Below are 18,884 nucleotides of genomic sequence, written 5' to 3'. Positions count from 1 at the left end.
GATTTTGATTACATGCTTGTAGAAATCTAAACCAATCTTGTATTCTTTGATTACTACCTTGAATCCAAGCAATGTTATCTCTAATTCTTTTAATATGACCTGACATTGATTTTAAACTGGACTTTACTATTAAATTAATTATATGACATGCACAACGTTGGTGGAAAATATCATTATTACTGAATAAACTTAAATCATTTTCAAAAAGTTCTATTGCTTTAGTATTCGCAGTTGCATTATCTAATGTTATGGCCATTATTCTATCTCTTAAACTATATTCATCAATAACAGATAAAATTGTGTTATATATTAAATTGGCAGTATGTGATCCTATAACACATTTGAAACCTAAGATTCTCTTATCCAAATCAAAACCTTTATAATAATGTCCGGTTACAGCTAAATAATCCTTGTTGGCAACGGCGGACCAAATATACGCCGTTAACGCAACGCAACCACTAGTAGAATGTAGAAGGTTGATTAATGCTTCTTTTTCTTGTTTATATAATTTTAATGCATCTTTCCTAAGAGTAGTTCTAGAAAAAAATTGTGCATTAGGATTATGTACAATTTTAATATAACGTTGCCAATTTCTTTGTTCAGGAAAACTTAGTGGTTGATCTAATGTGGCTATTAATCGTGCCATTTCCATACGATCAACTTGCGGATCGTATTTCCACGTGCTTAGACCGCCGGTTTGGCGGTCAAACGATAATTGTGTTTGCCGGAGTTGATCTCCGCCTCTTTGCTTTTGAAGACACTTTTCAAAGTGCCTTCTTAAGTGTGTAGTGCCATGAATAGTGTTACCTTGTAATTTCTCACCACAATATTTACATTGAGCTACGTATTTAATGTTACCGTTATTGTCGACGTCCTCGAATGTGTTGAAGTGCTCCTAAACTGCTGAGGTGCGCTTGCATTTCTTCTTAGAACTTGCAACACTTGCACTAGCACTACCGCTTGCCTCTCCTCCACGGCCACTTGTGCCACCACCATTGCGTCCCCGACCTCTAGTACGTCCACTAGGGGTCGGATTTGCAGTTTGATCAGCATCTCTTTCCATAGTTTGCGATTCCTGCGATTGAAAAACATTAGAAAATTGCCCTTCTTCGATGTTGAATTGGGCATCAATAGGAATATCACCACCACCACCATAACCAGAAGAAGCCATTATGAAAAATAAGAGAGATTGAGAGCGCTTTGAGAGAGCTTAAGAGAGATCGAGATTCGAGAGAGATTTAAGCGAGATTAAGAGAGATTTGAGAGAGATTAAGAGAAATTGAGAGAGATTAAGAGAAATTGAGAGAGAATGAAAGTTTTGGGGTGAGGAAAATGGTTGGGGGGAGGGGGGGATTTATAGGAAAATTTTTGGGTTGAAAAAGAAAAAAAATTTCCCCCAAAAATTCGGGTCCAACGGCTACAAAATTTTCGGGCAGGTCGGGCAGTTCAGGCAACGGATAAAAATCTGACCGTTTAGTTCAAAAATTCGGGCAAAATTCAGGTTCGGGTTCAGGCAAAAGACCGTTTTTTTTCAAAATTCAGGCATTTTCGGGCTAACGGTAAAAAAAAATCGGGCATTTTTCGGGCACGGGTCGAAATTCGGGCAACGGTCACAAAAAATTCGGGTAATTCGGGCAAAAATTCGGGCAGCTTCGGGTATTTGCCGGAAAATTCAAAAAAAATCCGGCGAACGGCGGGGGAAGGCTTCTCCATGGCGGCGGGCTGTCGGGGGGCTTACCATTTTCGGGCTACCCGAGCCCGTGCCCGAAGAAAAACATTTTCGGGCGGCGAGAGGGGCCTGCCCGCCATGCCCGCCGCCCGAAAGTCCAACACTGTATGGAATGTTGTGTTAAGCTCACAAGTGAGTAAACACATAAATGATAAGTTTAAGAAATGGAAAAGAATTGAAAGACATCAATTCTAGGGTTTTGGAAACAATCGAAACGAAAAACAGACGAAAAAGGGGTTCGGAATGCCAAATTGAGAAAATTGAGATTTCGACTGATTTGAGTTGACCAAGTCAAAATTTGTTGACCAAGAGTTGACCAAAACATCGCCCTCAAAAAGTTAGTCAAGAATGGTCAAGGTTGACTAAGTTGACCATCTGTCCGAAAAACACAGATAAAACGTACACCGGATAGGAAATTAAATGAAAAATTAATGAGATAATTACTATAAATGGATGTCTAGGATTTAAAGTAATTAAATTGATGAGTGGCTGAGATGAGGACATGTGGCAACATAGTGTGGCCGGCCAAGGCTTAATGGAGAAGTAAAAATTGAAGATTTTTTTGAGATATTTGTGATTTTTTTTACAAAACGGTGGTTGAAATGTCAAAGTTTACCAAATTAATTATTGCTTGTGTGATAGTCGGTTCAAGTGAGGAACTAAGGTATATATGGCCATTTGTACGTGCAAAAGAACCAGAGAGCATCCAAGAAGAATAGAGAGGAAAAAAAAATTTCCAACGTGAGAAAAGTGAGTTAGACCAAAAATCGACAGAGTAACCGAGGCATCGCACCACCAGAGATTGACCTTTGTTTCCTAAGGTGAGATTTCAAGATTTTCTCTTGTTCTCCTTTCTCTTTGCTGCCATGGATGTGTAGAGAAGAGTAGGGAAAAATTTTCTAGAGGTAAGGATTTTACTTGAAATAGTTTGAGAACATGGAATCTAAGAATCTAAGGTTAGATTTTTAGTTATTTAACCTTGGTTTCTAGCAATTTTGATATAAAGAATTTTGTTGGAAAAGTTGAGAAAACCCTAAAACCATGATTAAGATTAATGGTGTTTTTGAAAGAGAAAGGATATGGTTGGTGTTTGATGGTGGAAACAACAGATAAAACGAGCTAAGGTTGGCTCGGGAAACATGCAGAAATAGGCGAAACTCTGCCGAAATTTAGTTTGAGTAATTTGAACTAAAACTGGATTTCAAGAGAAATATGAGATTAAAGTGTGAAAAGAAAGGTGTTTCGATAATCGGTGATGGTTAGAAACCGAACACAACGAGAATTCACAGTTTTGGACTGAAATTTAAAATTAGGCCCATGATTGAGTAATTTGCACGGTTTTAGTGCAAATCCTTGAGATAGGAAATAGTTTGAGGTTGAATACCAAACATAAGAATTGTAGACCTTTCTGACGTAAATTTTAATGTAATTATTGATCTTAGATTTTGAATCTAACGATCGAAAAATTTATGCAATAGGATCGATTAACGGCTGAAGTCAGAAATCGTCAAGTGAGACAATGGACACATTGATAGCGAAACTTTAGTAAGTACAATAGTTTTTCTATGGCTATATCACGAACAAGCTTACTTTTCTATGTTACACAAAAATTGTGCATATAGTAGAATTTTGAATGTTAGATACAATGTGAATGTTAGATACTATGTTAGGTAAGTATCTACAAGACTTATGTAATTGTATAACTTTATTATGTAAAAAGTATGTATCGATGTTAAGTCAAGATCAAACTAAGAGAAATGAAATGTTAAACTTTAACGAAAAGTTAATCTCATGATAAAATGCTCAATAATACACAAATTCATAAGATTTAATTAAAGTTACCGTTTCAATGAGAAAATTGATAAACGGTAAGAGACTAAACATCCTGTTTGTACCAGCCTTCGAATGAAAGGTTATTATGAGACTATGAAAAATATGAAACCGTGACTGAGTTGGATTGGTTAGCTACCCCACTCCTCACTAGTTATGCGCATTATGGTACAACATGACAGAGTCCATAAGAAGTAAAAGACAAGAAAATGAAAAACAGAAACCATTCCATATAAATGTACGGTATCTGTAAAGAAAAATGAAAAGAATGAGAAACACGAAATGAAAGTTGCTTAGAACGTGAAAATACGATGTGAATGACTAAAATGAGACGAAAGCAGAACAAAGAATGTAATGAAAGAAGAAGAACATAAGCCATGCATGTTTTAGTAGTACAGAATGTATTATAATATATGACATGAATGCATATATGGGTATGCATAATTATTGCATATGTTATAACCTATTGATACTTGCTGAGCGAAAGCTCATTAAGTTTGTTCGTGTTGTAGGAAGCTTGGGTAAGGCACCGGCTCCCTGAAACTTGTTGTTGGGCATGTAGAGAGGATGTAGCAGTGGAGTGTAGGCAAGTGGGTTGTGGATGTATCAAGTGTTTTGAAAACGCTACCAAACATTATGTGTAAAATAAAATAGTGTTTTATGTATTTTGAGGACTAATGTAACAGAATGCCGTCATAATGCTACGGCATTTTAGGCATGACTAATATAACAGAGTGTTGTCAGAATGTTACAGCATTTTGAGAATGACTAATGTACAAAATGCTACAGCATTAAGACATATGAATTGTAAAAAACAGAATGCTAGCTAAATGCTACAGTATTTTAACGTACATGGTAAAAAAAAATGGCCTGAGATTTCAAGAGATTATAACTAGTAAGTGTTAGAGGTTAAGTAACGTTAAGTATGAGTATAAGATGACGGTCAAAAGTTAGAATCGTCACACAAACAAACAAAAAACATAAAATGTCTTATATGCCAGGTCTTCCAGAAGGCCATTCTCCAAGGCTATGTTCATCAACAGTGAACATAAAAAAAAATATATATATATATATATATATATATATATATATATATGAAATTAGGCTACAATGGGCTTTTCGTGGGCTGGCACATTGTGGGTCTATATGGGCCGAATCAAGTGGGCCATATATGGGTCAGGATGAGCCAACTCATGTTGGGTCTGTTCGTGCCGACATGGTACGGTCCAAGCTCGGCCTGGCTCATGATTTTCATGGGTCGTATTGGGCAGCCCAACCCATCAATTTTGTTAGGATAGTCCAATCCACTAATTTTATTGAGCTGAGTCGTATCTTAAACATTATCGTGTCGAGCTGATCCAACCTAGCACTGTATCAAAATGAGCCCGGACCGGCCCACAAGTCTCGATCCATAGTTACATCTCTAACCTAACTCCACTCATCTCCCTTGTATTTTTCTTCTCTTTTTTTCCCCTTTTTCCTGGGCCTCAATGTCCAATAGAGCAACTTGGGGGGTCTGAACCTATTATTACCAAAGATTAAATGTGGAGGCGTAAGGATGACTTTCCTTTTATCATTATTCTAATAATGAATAGAAAAATCCTTATCACAAAGATCATTCAAAGAATTTATTCAAATAGCAGCAGCCCCATATAGCCTCCCTCGACAGTTGAAAACCGGTCCTGTGACGAGAAAGTCAAAGGTCTTGAGGTACAAGATAAGGCTTAATATAATCTATCTTTTTAATTTTATTTTTGGAATTTTGGGGAATACGGCTATTAATTTCAATGTCTAGCATTCATTTCAGAGGATATACGTCTCTACCTTTGAATTTCATCGTGACTACCATTAATAGCTTAATTGCAACTTGGTACCTCGTAATCACGTGGTGACAAAACAAAAAGAAATATAAAGTAAATAAATAAAACTGTGGATGCAATTTATTTACCCTTAGAAATCAAGACAAATATCAATGAGTACTAAGTTAAATGATAATAGATAAATTATACAGTGAGATTTTGAGTTTGAGAAAATGCGGGTTAAAAAATCTCCATATTGAATATGAAAGCATGGATTTACCGTGAGCCACAAGCGTTCACCCGTGGTACATCATTCCACGTTGCTTAAATCATCTCCTTATGTCCCTATTATGCACTAATTTGTAAACACAAATCCAAATTAGCACGAACAAAAGCATTACGTACGTTAAAGTCGTATTAAAAATTTTTGTTTGCTTGGCCATGAACTTTCCTTTGCCAGCGACAATAATATTATTAGTGGATCATTTAAAAATGAACAAATAAATTTCTTAGCGGGACCAAGTTGTGAAACAAAAATGGACTTGAATGCACAAGTGCAGAAAACATGACTGTAATTCCCGGACGACTTCTTACTTCTTAGATAAATGGTAAATTAAGTGGTAGTTCCTCCCGTAGAATCTTTCGACTGTAGAGTCCGTTTTTAATTGTTAAATTTTATTAAAATTATATTAAATTAAAAAATATATAAAATAAGTATTTTTTATACATATTATATATATATATATATCTATTCATATGACGTTTAAAATTAAAGACTAGTCAGTAGTGTATTTTATTTTATTTTGAATGTGTGCGGGAGAAACTCTTAGGAGACGTTTGGTTCATGAATTAGAATAATGTGATTAAAATTATTTTTAATTTATGTGTATTTTTTATAAAAAAAAATACTATAATAAATTATGAATTATGATTCAAATTATAATTTGAATCCTCAAATCAAACGTCTCCTTAAATTAAGCGGCTAATTGATTGCAGGGATTATAACTTAGAGTGAGGGAATTATAACTTAGAGTGAGGGCTAGAGAGAGATAGTAGTTTATTTTTTAAAATACATATTAGAGGAACTCCCAAATTATGCCGCTAATTGATTGTAGGGATTATAACTTAGAGAGAGAGAGAGAGAGAGAGAGAGAGAGAGAGAGAGAGAGAGAGAGAGAGAAGAGAGAATATGGCAAAAGTACTGAACATAAAGCTAGTTGAGTCCAACAATGATGCTGTCATGTTGGTCATCAACTAAGAGCTAACTAGAATGGACCCCCCCTGAAAACACTAGTGTAGGGGAAAAGGGCACACTTTTTGACACCAACCATCATGCCACACATCCACGCACAAAAAAACCTTGCCTTAAAATAACAAAATGCAAATATAAAACACTTAAATCCCTTTAATATTACGTGATAACGTTATCCTGATTTTTTAAGCTTCATGCCCTTCGGTACCACGTGCTCTAATACTTTTTGGATTCACATTAATAGGCCGTAAAATATACATTACATATAAGACTTAAAATTTAAAATTTAAGTTTAATTTTTCTTGAAAAAGTAACTATATAGGTGAAAATATCTTAAATACATTATGCAAATTATAGAATATATTTTAAAACATGTTTCTTTTTTTAATGACAAACGTAAAATAAATTAATAAAAATGATTAATATTAAATATCTCAATATCAGAAAAAGTTCAAAAACAATCCAACATAATTGACATTTCATCACGATTCAAACAATATTTATAATTATGCATGATGCTTTGTGCGTCTAAATTTAATTGTATTTTTTTCAAACTTGTCACTTGTATGAAACTAACAACCTCTAAAGATTTCAAAGAAACTAAAATTCTGAAATTTAAGACTAAAATATTGATGTTGATCATAAGATCGATCAACTCGTTTTGGAACCGGTATTTTTAGTTTGCATTATTTTCAAACTTTAACGGGTCAGATTGGATTTAGATACACTATATACTTACAAAACACTTCTGTTATTCACATAAAATGTGTCTACTTATGTGGATAAGTGAGACTTAATTTAATGAGATTTAATATTTTATGAGTGATGGAGTTTTATCTAAAGAGATAAATATTATTTTTCATCTTGGCAGCCCTACCGAAAGATGTCTTCTACGCAGAGGGGGACACGTTTGCATGAACACCCACATACCGGTACGACGACATTACACTGTAAAACCCCCCCAGTAGGGCGGCGCTTTGCGCGCCGCGAGCACCAGAGCAAAAAATGCCAGTCTTAACTCGTAATTCGTAAATAAACAAAAGCAACATTTACTATTATACTATTTAAATAATAAATATCATCTCATTAGAAAAACTAAAAAAAAAAGACGAAAAGTCTGGTCAAAAACACAAAAATAAATAAATAAAGAAGAAGAAGAAGAAGTAAAAGGGTATAGAGAAAAACTGGGTGGGGCACATTGGATGCTTCGTTACCAAACACAGTCTCTAATCTCGAACCAGTAGCGTACACACGTAAATAAACTCGGAACCAAACAAGGAAATAAGAAGAAGAAGAAGAAGAAGAACAAGCTTTGAAGCTTTTTAGCTTTCTTTGCCAATTTCTTTTCTCTCTCCTTTGTTTTTTTCCTCTTTTTGCTGCTTTTTTTGCAATTTCTCAATATCCTCGCTTCGACGCGCTCGAGGATTCCATATTTCGCTTGTTGTTTGTTTGTTTTTGGGTAAAACCCCTTTGTTAAATTCTGTTTAATTAGTTTAATTATTAAACGAATTGGTTAATTTTGATACGAATCTTCCGCTCTCCTTTGCGGTTTCTTATTCAAAGCAGAAGAACAGCTTTGTTATGGCCGCCTAAGCGCTCGCTCTCTCTCTACCTTTTTGTGCCATCGTCTGTTTCTCTCTCTTCAAGTTCGAGGTTTTTCAGAGGTGAAGTTTGATGCTTTATTGATATCTGTAATCGAATTTCAGTTTTCTCAATCTGTTCTTTTCATCTCCAAGTCTTCTGATGTATTTATTTATTTTTTAAAAGAATTTAATTGTTTTTTTTTATGTGATCTTAATTTTGGATACTTTGTGATAATCGTTGTGTTTAGTTGTGAAATTCGGTGCTTGGAAGAACTAGCCAATTGTTGTTTTGTACTTTTGTTTATTTATTTATTATTATGTTTTTTGGAGGGGAGTTGGAGACGGATGAACTTATGGTAACTGTAACGAGTTAGATAAAGTTTAGCGATCTACTTTGCAAAATGAAATAAGAATAAATTTTGGATTTTTAGATTAGATGAAATCTAACTCAAGAAAGATTTGTTGGGAGAGAATAATTGATTGAAAAAGATTCCTTATTGAAAAATGTTGGACATGCCATAAATAAATACCCATAATTTTGATTGCTTTATGTTTGTAACCGGTTTAGAGTTTCTGGGTGTTGATAATTGATGGTTTTTTGCGGATATTGATGGCTTAGTTACTCTTCTTATTAGTTTATTTGTGTCCTGTACTTGGATTTTTGTGAATATGAAATGCTTTTGGCAGGTGGTGACTTTAAAAATGACCAAGAATGAAGATTCAGGTAGCCCTGGGTGGGGGGCTTCGTTTTTCATGCAAACGACTGAGGATGTTGCACGGGCGGTAGCTGCTGCGGCGGCAGCTGCCACCGCCTCGCGTTCTCCGCGGCCGTCGGTGATATTTTCGTCGAAAGATGATAATGGTGGCAGCCAACTTCTTAAAATACAGCGCCAAGTTGCAAGTTTCCTGAAAGGCTTCTCACAGCCTCCTGAAGTGAAAAGTGTAACTTATAATCCAGAAGTTCTTACTAGCCTGAAGCGTCAATGGGCAAACTTTCAGTTGCAGTACTTGGTAAGGCATTTGTCTTCAGTGGATTGGTTTAATTTCATGTTACTTATTTCGATGTTAAGAGCTTTTGGACTGGTGATATGTTTTTCTTCTTTTATTGCTATTGGTAATTATTTTTAAGTTGCTTCGTAGTTCATACCACGTATTCAAGGTTTAACTGATACCTTGATACTCACCTTTGTGGGATGTTAAGGCCTCTAACAATGGCTAAATGTTTGATCTTGTGGCCTGTCAGCTAATGGAAGCTATAGCATCGAAGTTTTAGCCATAGTGTTTATGTAACATTTGTCTTCTTTAAGCGTGCAGGACCATAGGTCTTTAAAGGAGCCAACGAGGCTTTTTGAGAGCATGGTAGTTGTTGGACTTCACCCCAATTGTGACATCCAGGCACTCGAGAGGCAATATGTCGGAAGAAAGTCCGAAGCTTCTGGAAAACTGCGAAGTACACTTAGTTATCAAAATCAATCACGTGTAGAACCCAATCTCGAACCACAGGTGGGGGTTTGATTGCCAACATCTTCATGGTTTCATATAAAAAATTTTGGAAGCGATCTGAATACCTCTCTTTCTCTTTTCAGGTCTTATTTGTTTACCCCCCAGAAAAGCAGCTGCCACTCAAATACAAGGATCTTCTTTCATTTTGCTTCCCTGGAGGCGTGGAGGTTAGGCGTTTGCTTGAGTGGTGGTTTGCCATTCATCTTTTCTGTTGATCAATACTTTATTGTGACATATCCTCTATCCTCTGGTGTTAATCTTAATCTGGAGGATAGTTTTCTTGATTACAGTCTGCTTGCAGAGGTTTCATAGCAGAAAGTGCAGACTGTGTAGTAAATTATTCTGATATTTTGGACTCTTTGTCAACACTTTGAGATTGTCAACCAGCCAAATAGTCTGTCGTCAATGGTCAATGTTTATGTTAGGTTCACATTTCTTAGAAGACGAAAATTTGTAAGGTTCATGTTTTACCAGGAAAAGAGAAAAAAAACAAAAACAAAAAGAAAAAAAGAAAAAAAGAAAAGAGAACATTGGTTAAATATATGTGCGATTTGTCTGGTCAAAGTTATAGTTAAGTTAGGGAAGAGAGATGTGAATTTCTGAAATTGTTTCTAAATCTCTTGTTTTCATTTTCAGGTTCATGCTGTTGAAAGAACTCCTTCCATGAGTGAATTGAATGAAATTCTTCTTGGACAGGTATTTTACTTTTATCTTCCTAGTATCAATCTCAAAATTCGTCTTAGAAATGGTTGGGTTTCTTCTCGTTTCTTCTTTCTAGCTCTTTGATGATCTTTCTATGCAAAGCTTTATCTCTTTTTACCCTCCATTGCCTTGTAAGGTTTCTGCTGTAAGTCTTTTGGTTATTATTTTATTTCATCTTGACTTTAAGTAACTTCTTGAATTGATGGGATTTGTCATTTAACTTTGCTGGGCACGTTAATATTTCCCATGTATCATAAGTTGCACAACCCTGGAGTAACCTTCATTTCTACGAAAAGCACTTCGGTTCATATCTACAGATTTTGAGGGTTGAAGCTTTTAATGGTCTAAGGAAGGCCTCTGAGCATGAAGCTTCTTTCTTTACACTTGAATGCCCGATCTGTTAACACTGAAATGATCAGTAGGAACATAGCTTAAAGCTTTAGAGCCCGTTTGGTTGGAGGATTCGTTCTCTGATTCGAATCATGATTCATGGTTCGCTACAATATTTTCTCTCACAAAAAACACACGTAAATCGAAAATGGTTCTAATCTCATGATTCTAATCCATGAACCAAACGGGCTCTTACTATTGAATCTGATACAAGCTGTCTTGAATCCGTACTTTCAGTGCTATTCTAATTTTCAATGTAGCTTATTTCATTTAGTTTAGACAAAAATAAATAACTTGCAAGATTGATGATTGATCTTATTGGTGATGTTATAATGCAGGAGCACCTTAAACAAAGCGACCTGTCCTTTGTATTCCGGTTACAGGTAAAATATAAAAACTGATTCTGCGACATTTTGCATTTGTAACACAATGTCCAAAAGGAGCAGTCCGTAACTTAACTTTGCTTCCATTAGATGCTTTTACTTCTGTCGCTTGACTGAGCAATTTATTTTTCTTTTTGCTTGAACATAAACATTCTATATCTTTTTCCTGATGATCCATATTATTCTGCGACATTTTGAAGGTTGCTGATGATTCAACATTGTATGGATGCTGCATGTTAGTTGACGAACTCGTGCACAAACCCTCTGGGTTGCTTTCCATTGTCTCAGATAAACAACCTCCCTACCCCTCTTTGAGCCGCCATATGCTAACCACTCGGAGATGTTATTGCATTATCTCAAGGCTTCCCTTCTTTGAATTACACTTTGGTGTATTGAATAGGTATGTTTATATTGTATCAAACAATGTGATTTTTCTTGTTCTATCTTGCAATGTAGTCTTGATATGTGTTGGAGTTTTAATTGATATATATTTCTCAATCATGTGTTTATTCATTTGACATTTTTGCTTTCTTGCAGTATCTTCACAGAAGAAAGGTTAGAACGACTAACAAAAGGTATTGCTGGTTTAGATTTTGAATCACCAGAGGACCATAACAAGGAAGAAATAGATGAAAATACAGAAGAAACTACAGATAGTGCATCACGAGATGATAGTGCTGCTGATGACATGCTTAATGGATCAGTGGAATTTTTCCAGAATAAAGATTCTGAAACTGTAACAGTTGCAGACAATGGGAATACCCCAGAATATGAAATGCTCGACAAAGATGTTGACTTGCTTAAGAGAAGGATTGATGATAATGTTGTTCTAGTTGAGCATGAAACCCCTATAGTTACAGCCAAAAGAGAATCTGTTGCTGCAAATAGGGAAGAATGTGATGTTTATGCTGATGAAATTGTTTTAAACAAGCAAGGAGTAGAAAAGCGTTTACCAACTGCTGTTCTGCCTCTCCTGCGCTATTATCAGTATGAAAGCTCTGAATCTTCATCAAGGTAGAACCTTGCGTATTTGCTGTCTTTCATTTTGCATTGTTTGTTCAGATGTATGTGGTGGGCACTGGGCAGCATGGTTTTCTGGGAACTATTGCTTCTTTTTTATGTGTTGATTGTCTGTTGACTATTATCTGTCCTTTTTCTTCTTTCTTGGGTCCAAAACGAAGTTAGGTGAAACAGGGTGAACTATGTGTAACCAGGATATCTTAAAACTGTTTTGTGCAGTTTTCAGGGTTCTCCTTGTGAGGACAGGAATTTTCGGAGCGACGTTGATGATACTGAGACGGAAGAAGCATCCTTTTCTGGCCGAGATGATTCTAGTGATCTTATTGATATTTTGGAATGGGCTAAGGTACATTAGATCATCTGTTTAGGTGTTTAAGATGTTAGTTAGCACTATTGTCTCTTGGAAGTTGAACCCTTTTTTTTCCCTGCTAATTTTCAGGCGAATGACCATGGTTCACTCCAAATTATATGCGAATATTACCGCCTACGTTGCCCTGCAAGGGGTTCCACGCTCAGATTTCATCCTTTGGAGCACCTGCATCCCTTAGAGTATCATAGACCGGAAAAAACCGTCATACGTATTGCCGGTTCAACTATTGACTTGAGGTCATGCAGTACAACGTTAGAATATGCTGAGGTAGATTATGATAACAGTTTGCTCTCTTCCAATTTATTATCCATGAAGAATATGTCAACTTGGGGATGTGATTCTTCAGTCTTGCTCCTCAATTCAGACTTGCTTAGTCAGTTGCATCATATTGTTGTCGGTTTTATTAGGCACATAATGCACTCTTGGTGGAAGAAGAAGCAAATGCATTATCAGTATGGGCTATTGCAAGCATATGTGGATCTCTACGTCTTGAAAGTGTAAGTTGCTGGGAGAATATTGAAATGTACCTTTCACTCTTTCCATTAAATCATCCTCTTATTTTCAGCTTTCTAGGCATTATTGTCGTGGTCAGCTTGCTTGAAGTTATGTAGGCTGCTTTCTTTAGATAGGATAGAACCTCTCGTCAATTTGTTTATATCCAGTGTACTTGATTGGATATCTTGATGGGATATTTTGTTATTAATTTGTTTAGCACTTTGCAGGTATTAACATTGTTTGCCGGAGCATTGTTGGAGAAACAGACAGTGGTGATCTGCTCCAATTTGGTGCGTTATACTTTCCATTGATCTCATAGTTGTTTGGTAAAGATGATTGATCTGCATGGATTTCCATATTGTCTGAAATCCTTCAGAAGGGTGTGCTGGATTCAATGTTGAAAGAGGGTTACACTTAAAAATGTGGCAGATTGATTTCTAGGTTGAGAGTTGTTAAAATTTGCTTAAGTTAGGTTAGAAAATGGTTTTGAATTTTGATTAGGTAGTTGCTTCCTTGACATATGACATCATATATTAATTCCACAAACTAGTCACTTCCATTGATGTTCGTTATGATTTTAGTCGTGGGACGGGGTAACATGTAACATGTATCTGGAGATGCTTCGATCATTTTCTCAAGTGTTTCTTTTTCTTTTTGTTGAAATTCTTTGCAATTTGTTTTGGACCTTTCATTTTTACTGGTCTTAATGATTTTGGTACCTTAATGGGAAAAACTAAAAACTTCTAATATTACTGTGCATACAGGGTATCTTATCGGCTATAGTATTGTCCATTATACCTCTGATTCGTCCCTACCAGTGGCAAAGCCTGCTAATGCCGGTAAACTTTATTCCATTAGAGATTTGCTCGAAGAGCGGTTGCTGTAGTAACAACTGTCTTGCTCTTTGACTTCTTATGTGACCTTGGTCATGTTTGTAAACTTTCAGGTTTTACCGAACGACATGCTAGACTTTTTGGATGCACCTGTCCCTTACATTGTGAGTTTTTAAATGTTGGCTTGGTACTGTTTCTTATCTCTTGGATACTGAACTTAAACTCCCTTGTGTAGGTTGGTGTAAAGAACAAAACCAATGAAGTTCAGTCAAAGTTATCCAATGTCATTCTGGTTGATGCGAATAAGAACCAGGTAAGTAATTATAATAACTATCCTTGTACATGAGTAATGCGTATTAAAGGCTTGTTCTGATTAATTTTCTTTCGCATGATGCTATAGGTGAAATCACCTACCATACCTCAACTGCCAAAACAAAAGGAATTATTATCATCCTTAAGTCCTTACTATGCAAAGCTTGTTGGAGAAAGTTATTTAGCGAAGAAAAGGCCAACGTACGAGTGCACGGATGTACAGGTGTGATCTTTTACTTCATCTACGTAACCTTTAATTTTCTGGTTACGTAATCGAGGCCTTTGTAAAAATAATTCTTTTAAAAAGTTTTATTAGTAAAATAACTTTTCAAAAATTTTTATTTGCAAAATGACCTCTTTTTACAAAGAATGATTAAGTGTCTTTCTTCATAAAAAATAGAAGGTCATTTTGCTAATTTCACTTTGTTGGAAAGTTATTCTAGCATATTGCCCTACGTAATCCTGTAAAGGGTAGACTGAAGTCATTTCCCCGTAATAAGAAAAAAGCTACAAAAGCATAGAACTTTCTCTTGCTTGAGAAAGTGGAGTGTTTGATCCAGTTTTTAACTAATACTGATTGTTCAACGTTGTTAGTAATTCTAAAGCAGGAAAAAAAAACCTTATTAGTAACACGGAAGAATTATAGTTTGCCTCTGGTAACTTTCGTTACTGATTCTTTCCTTGAAAGCGAATAAGTGATAATATCGAATCTTTTTTACGTTTTCCTTGTAGGTTGAAGCTGCCAAGGGGTTTCTATTGGTGTTAAGAGCTTACTTGGATTCACTTTGCTCTAACCTCCGTTCTCACACTATTACAAATGTACAGTCAAATGATGATAAGGTTGGTATGCCTTCCGTGTCTGCAAAAGGATGTCTCAAAATTCTACATTGCTGAAGATATATTGATGTTGCAGTTTCTGGATCAATTGTGATATCTTGAAATTCATTTATCTTTACATAAGCAAATCGGCATAAATGAACTAAATCTTGTGCACGTGATCCTGACAAATGGGACGTAGGCTAATGACATACCTTGGTGTCACCAACGTACCATTTTGTTCTGTTGGTAGAAGTGAGGATTAAAATTTAGTCCTTTGTGCTGTTGAACCTCATATATTACCACAAAGCGTGCACATTCTCATGATGAGCTGCATTTTATTTCTTGAAGAGTGTAGTCTGATTCTGATTTTTTTCAATGTTCAGGTATCTCTACTTTTGAAGGAGAGCTTTATTGACTCATTCCCTAGTCGCGATCGACCATTTTTGAAGGTGCATTTTTGTTCCATAATTTGTTTTTCTTTATTTTCCTTGTTAAGTTCACCAGTGATCGACCTTATTTTAGGAATCGTCCCAATACCAGGAATAGATTCCCCTTCTTCTGATGAAAACTTCATACGATAGCTGTCCTAACTGTTCACAGATGATGATGATTAGTATTATTACTAGTAGGGGCGTAAGGACTGATATTTAATTTCTTTTCCTCTTTGGACTGCAAGTCACTATTACTTAGCTTGAATCCAATGTTCTCGCGGTGTTCAATTAGTCTCAGCATAAGCTGATACCGATGTTCTTTTTTCCTGAAAGATGCTGATGTTCTTTCTTTTTCCTGCATGCTTGCAGCTTTTCGTGGATACACAACTATTTTCTGTACATACAGATCTTGTGCTCTCTTTCTTCCAGAAGGACTAATAAGATGTTTTCAAGGTTTAGTGTTGAGTTCTGTTTTCATATTGTAACTTGAACGTAAGTTCAGTGTTATCTAGGCTTTCTAAATTATATGATTCGACTGAGTTGAAAAGAAAATTTTTGCTTGAAATGTTCTTCCCCCTCATCTGCTGTATATATGAAAAACGAAGTCTGGCCTGAGTTTGCAGCTCTTTTATGAGAATATCATGTATTCTCATCAGAAATGTTTATGAACCCCCCTCTCTTCATGTACGTTTGCATCATTTGGCTTCTACAGATTATATACAAAACAAAAGGATACAATCTTTCTGTTTTAGCATTCCATTTTATTTGTTTACACATTTGGAGATACCGACCAATGGCGATTGCGTGAATGATTGGATTTCTTTGTACTTTAAACTATAATTTGTTAGCGCCAATGGATGGATTTTGTGTTAGATGCATAGTACCACATGGAATAATTATAAGATGCTTAGGTCCCTCTCCGCTTGCCCGCCGGTTTTGCAGGGGTGAGTTCTGCCTAATGGGTTCCCAACATTTTGCTTGCGAAGTCATGTGGAACTGAACTTTGATTCTGGTACGAAGGCCTTTAAAATTGAGCGTTCTCGAGAACTTGTACTCAAACATTCTTTGAGCACAGACCAATTAGTAAAATTTTGAGCTGGACCCAGAAGCTTAATATTCTGAAAGATCCATATTGTTCGGCTTCGACCAAAAATAACAATCACCGTGATTTTACCCAAAGATGCTAATTTTTTTTTGCACTTCTCTTTGCATTTGTCGAAAACTGGCTACGGTCCCTACAATTGGTTATCGCAAGTTCCTTGGGTAAGAACAAACTTTGCAAAAGATTTTTATCGGTTTGTTTCATAAATTCGAGCTATTGTTCAAACCTTTTGATTACAGTGTTTTTCTCATAAAATTTAAATTTCTGTTTAAATTTTTCTATTTAGTTTCTACCTAGGTAATTTAACTCAGGCCATTTTGTTTTCTATTTAGTTCTTGTTAATATAAATCTTGAGTTTGAAAGTAGATTAGGAAGAAAATGAAAGTATTGTACTGTTGTCTGGGAACAAGAGTTACTTAGGGAAATATGAAAAGGGAATTTATATAGAAGATGCAGCTGAGATGTTCAGAATCCCACACCTCAGTGGGGTCTTTTAGTACGAAAAAAGGTCGTTTGCATGTGTTTTGGCCTGCCAGGGGATAGCAACAGTTCCACAGAGTTCACTGCCTTTTGTACCACTGCCAAAGTTGAGCAGAATAGTTTCAGTGGATTTATTGCCAGCTAAATAATGTTAATTTCTTTTTACTCTTACAACTCTCTCTAATTTTTTTTTTTTTTTTTTTTTTTTTTTTCTTTTGGCTTCAAATGAAAAAAAGAAGAAGAAAAGAACGTTATAGCGGTGAATGTTTTGGCAAAAAGAAACAATTTTCATTACGTTTTATTAGATTTGTATATTATTTAACTTGATTTAACTTAGATATACAAGACGCAATTTGTTTCTTACCACACAAACAGCCTTGGGTCATGCAAATACTAAAAAGCACCAAAAAAAACAAACAGTAAATTGATTTTTTTTTCGGTGGAAACAATAATAAATTAACCTATGCAGTTATGACCCTCGTGCATCTGATCTTTCAAAAGTCTAGCTCCAATTCCTAGGATGGCATACTCTACACGTTTATTAAAAGTACGTTTAATTCATTAATTTGAGTTAAGATGTGATTTTATACAAGAGATTTTAATTGTAATAAAAAAGTTAAAGCTGATTATTTTTTAGAGATTTTTACTGTAATAAAACTTAAATTTTAAACTTAAATCGGTGAAATGAACGAGACTTAAATTGACGTGTCTTGTGTCTCTTTTTTCATTTCAATGGCACTGGGACATTAGTAGCGTCTGACTTCACACACTAATACAAGTTGAATTCCATGTATGAGTTTCAAAGATGACACGTATCTTTTATTAGTTAAGGTGTTTAAGGCCGTGTTTCATCAACTTGAGTTTAAAATTTAAGTTTTGTTACAGTAAAAAAATTTTAGAAATAATCACATATTTTTTTTTATTACAATAAAAAATTCTCACATAAAATTACATCTCAACTTAAATTAAAAACTTAGATCAGTGAATTAAACAGGTCCTAAATGTTGGATATTAGTGTCCTCAAAATATATATTTTTTATTTAAAGGAGGCTATTTTTTTCTTGGTAAAAAAAAGATTTTTTATTTATTTAAAGGAGGCTTTTTTTTCTTGGTAGAAAAAAAGAAAAAGAAAAAAGGATAGCTTTACGGTAGGTGTGGAAAAATACACTATCTCGTCAAAAATGGTTTTAACAATTTTACATGTTTTTCATATGAAAGCGCCTAAGAAAAAAGCCAACGGCTAAAGAATATGTACTTGTAGTTGTAGACACATTTTATAGCATAATCAAATAAGAAATTTCAAGACATTAAGATGTAAAAAAAAGAATCAAAGGGAATCATATAGTCTGTCTTTTTTAATGCATAATATTTTCTTATTTCCACGAGGGAATAACGCCCTTGATATCACAGGCACAAGGTTAAATGCTATAGTAATTTGGCCAAAACAGATTTTGCTCAGACAAAGATGAGAATTTTACTATAAAAAATATTTTATTAATACAGACTATGAGTTTCACGTGTGTTTATTTTGATGTGATTTTGATTAAATTTAATATTAAAAAAAGTGCATTATCCCATAAACTAAAAATAAAATAAAAAAGAAAAAAATAGGACAAGCAAAGCAACAAGGCAGCATATCCCTTCTGGGCTGCTTTCTGTGATCTGAAGCATTAGAGCCAAAATAAACAAGAAATGAGTATACATATCTTGTGTGCAATAAATGAAGAGGGTAAAAAGGGAAGGAAAACTTTGAAAATGGAGGGGTCCAGTTTGTATTGTTATTATTATGCTTGCGCTTATCAGAAGTCCCTGAAAGAGTGCACACCTGCTCTGAATCCATATTCCCCAACT

At 35.2% G+C, this 18,884-nt stretch overlaps 1 protein-coding gene across 3 annotated transcripts; it reads left to right on the top strand.

Annotated features, from left to right (window-relative positions):
* The first annotated feature begins 7,796 nt into the window (after nt 1-7,796).
* On the top strand, nt 7,797-16,210 carry LOC21409988. Of its 3 annotated transcripts, none has more exons than XM_024161403.1 (20): nt 7,797-8,069; nt 8,177-8,274; nt 8,881-9,204; nt 9,508-9,696; nt 9,780-9,863; nt 10,333-10,392; nt 11,127-11,171; nt 11,372-11,571; nt 11,709-12,185; nt 12,411-12,537; nt 12,631-12,828; nt 12,969-13,058; nt 13,284-13,346; nt 13,821-13,895; nt 14,003-14,053; nt 14,125-14,202; nt 14,290-14,424; nt 14,934-15,041; nt 15,404-15,469; nt 15,821-16,210. In XM_024161403.1, exons 3-20 carry the CDS (start codon nt 8,896-8,898, stop codon nt 15,887-15,889), a joined length of 2,424 nt encoding a protein of 807 aa, XP_024017171.1. In that variant the 5' UTR covers nt 7,797-8,069; nt 8,177-8,274; nt 8,881-8,895; the 3' UTR covers nt 15,890-16,210. The 3 variants fall into 3 exon arrangements, with proteins under 3 accessions (XP_024017171.1, XP_024017173.1, XP_024017170.1); XM_024161405.1 differs by having other exon boundaries at nt 8,174-8,274; XM_024161402.1 differs by having other exon boundaries at nt 7,797-8,274.
* The last annotated feature ends 2,674 nt before the right edge of the window (nt 16,211-18,884 follow it).

This window comes from Morus notabilis, unplaced genomic scaffold (genome assembly GCF_000414095.1).
Source record: "Morus notabilis unplaced genomic scaffold, ASM41409v2 Scaffold329, whole genome shotgun sequence".
NCBI lineage: Eukaryota > Viridiplantae > Streptophyta > Magnoliopsida > Rosales > Moraceae > Morus > Morus notabilis.
Note: the sequence above shows the minus strand (reverse complement) of the source record. Positions and strands in the feature narration are given on the sequence as shown.

Bases quoted from the DNA above. Each gene is read 5' to 3' on its own strand.
- LOC21409988 (XM_024161403.1), top strand. From the start codon at position 8,896: ATGACCAAGAATGAAGATTCAGGTAGCCCTGGGTGGGGGGCTTCGTTT. The intron at 9,864-10,332 runs GTTAGGCGTTTG...TTTCATTTTCAG, and splicing joins GCTTCCCTGGAGGCGTGGAG to GTTCATGCTGTTGAAAGAAC. The intron at 14,425-14,933 runs GTGTGATCTTTT...TTTTCCTTGTAG, and splicing joins ACGAGTGCACGGATGTACAG to GTTGAAGCTGCCAAGGGGTT.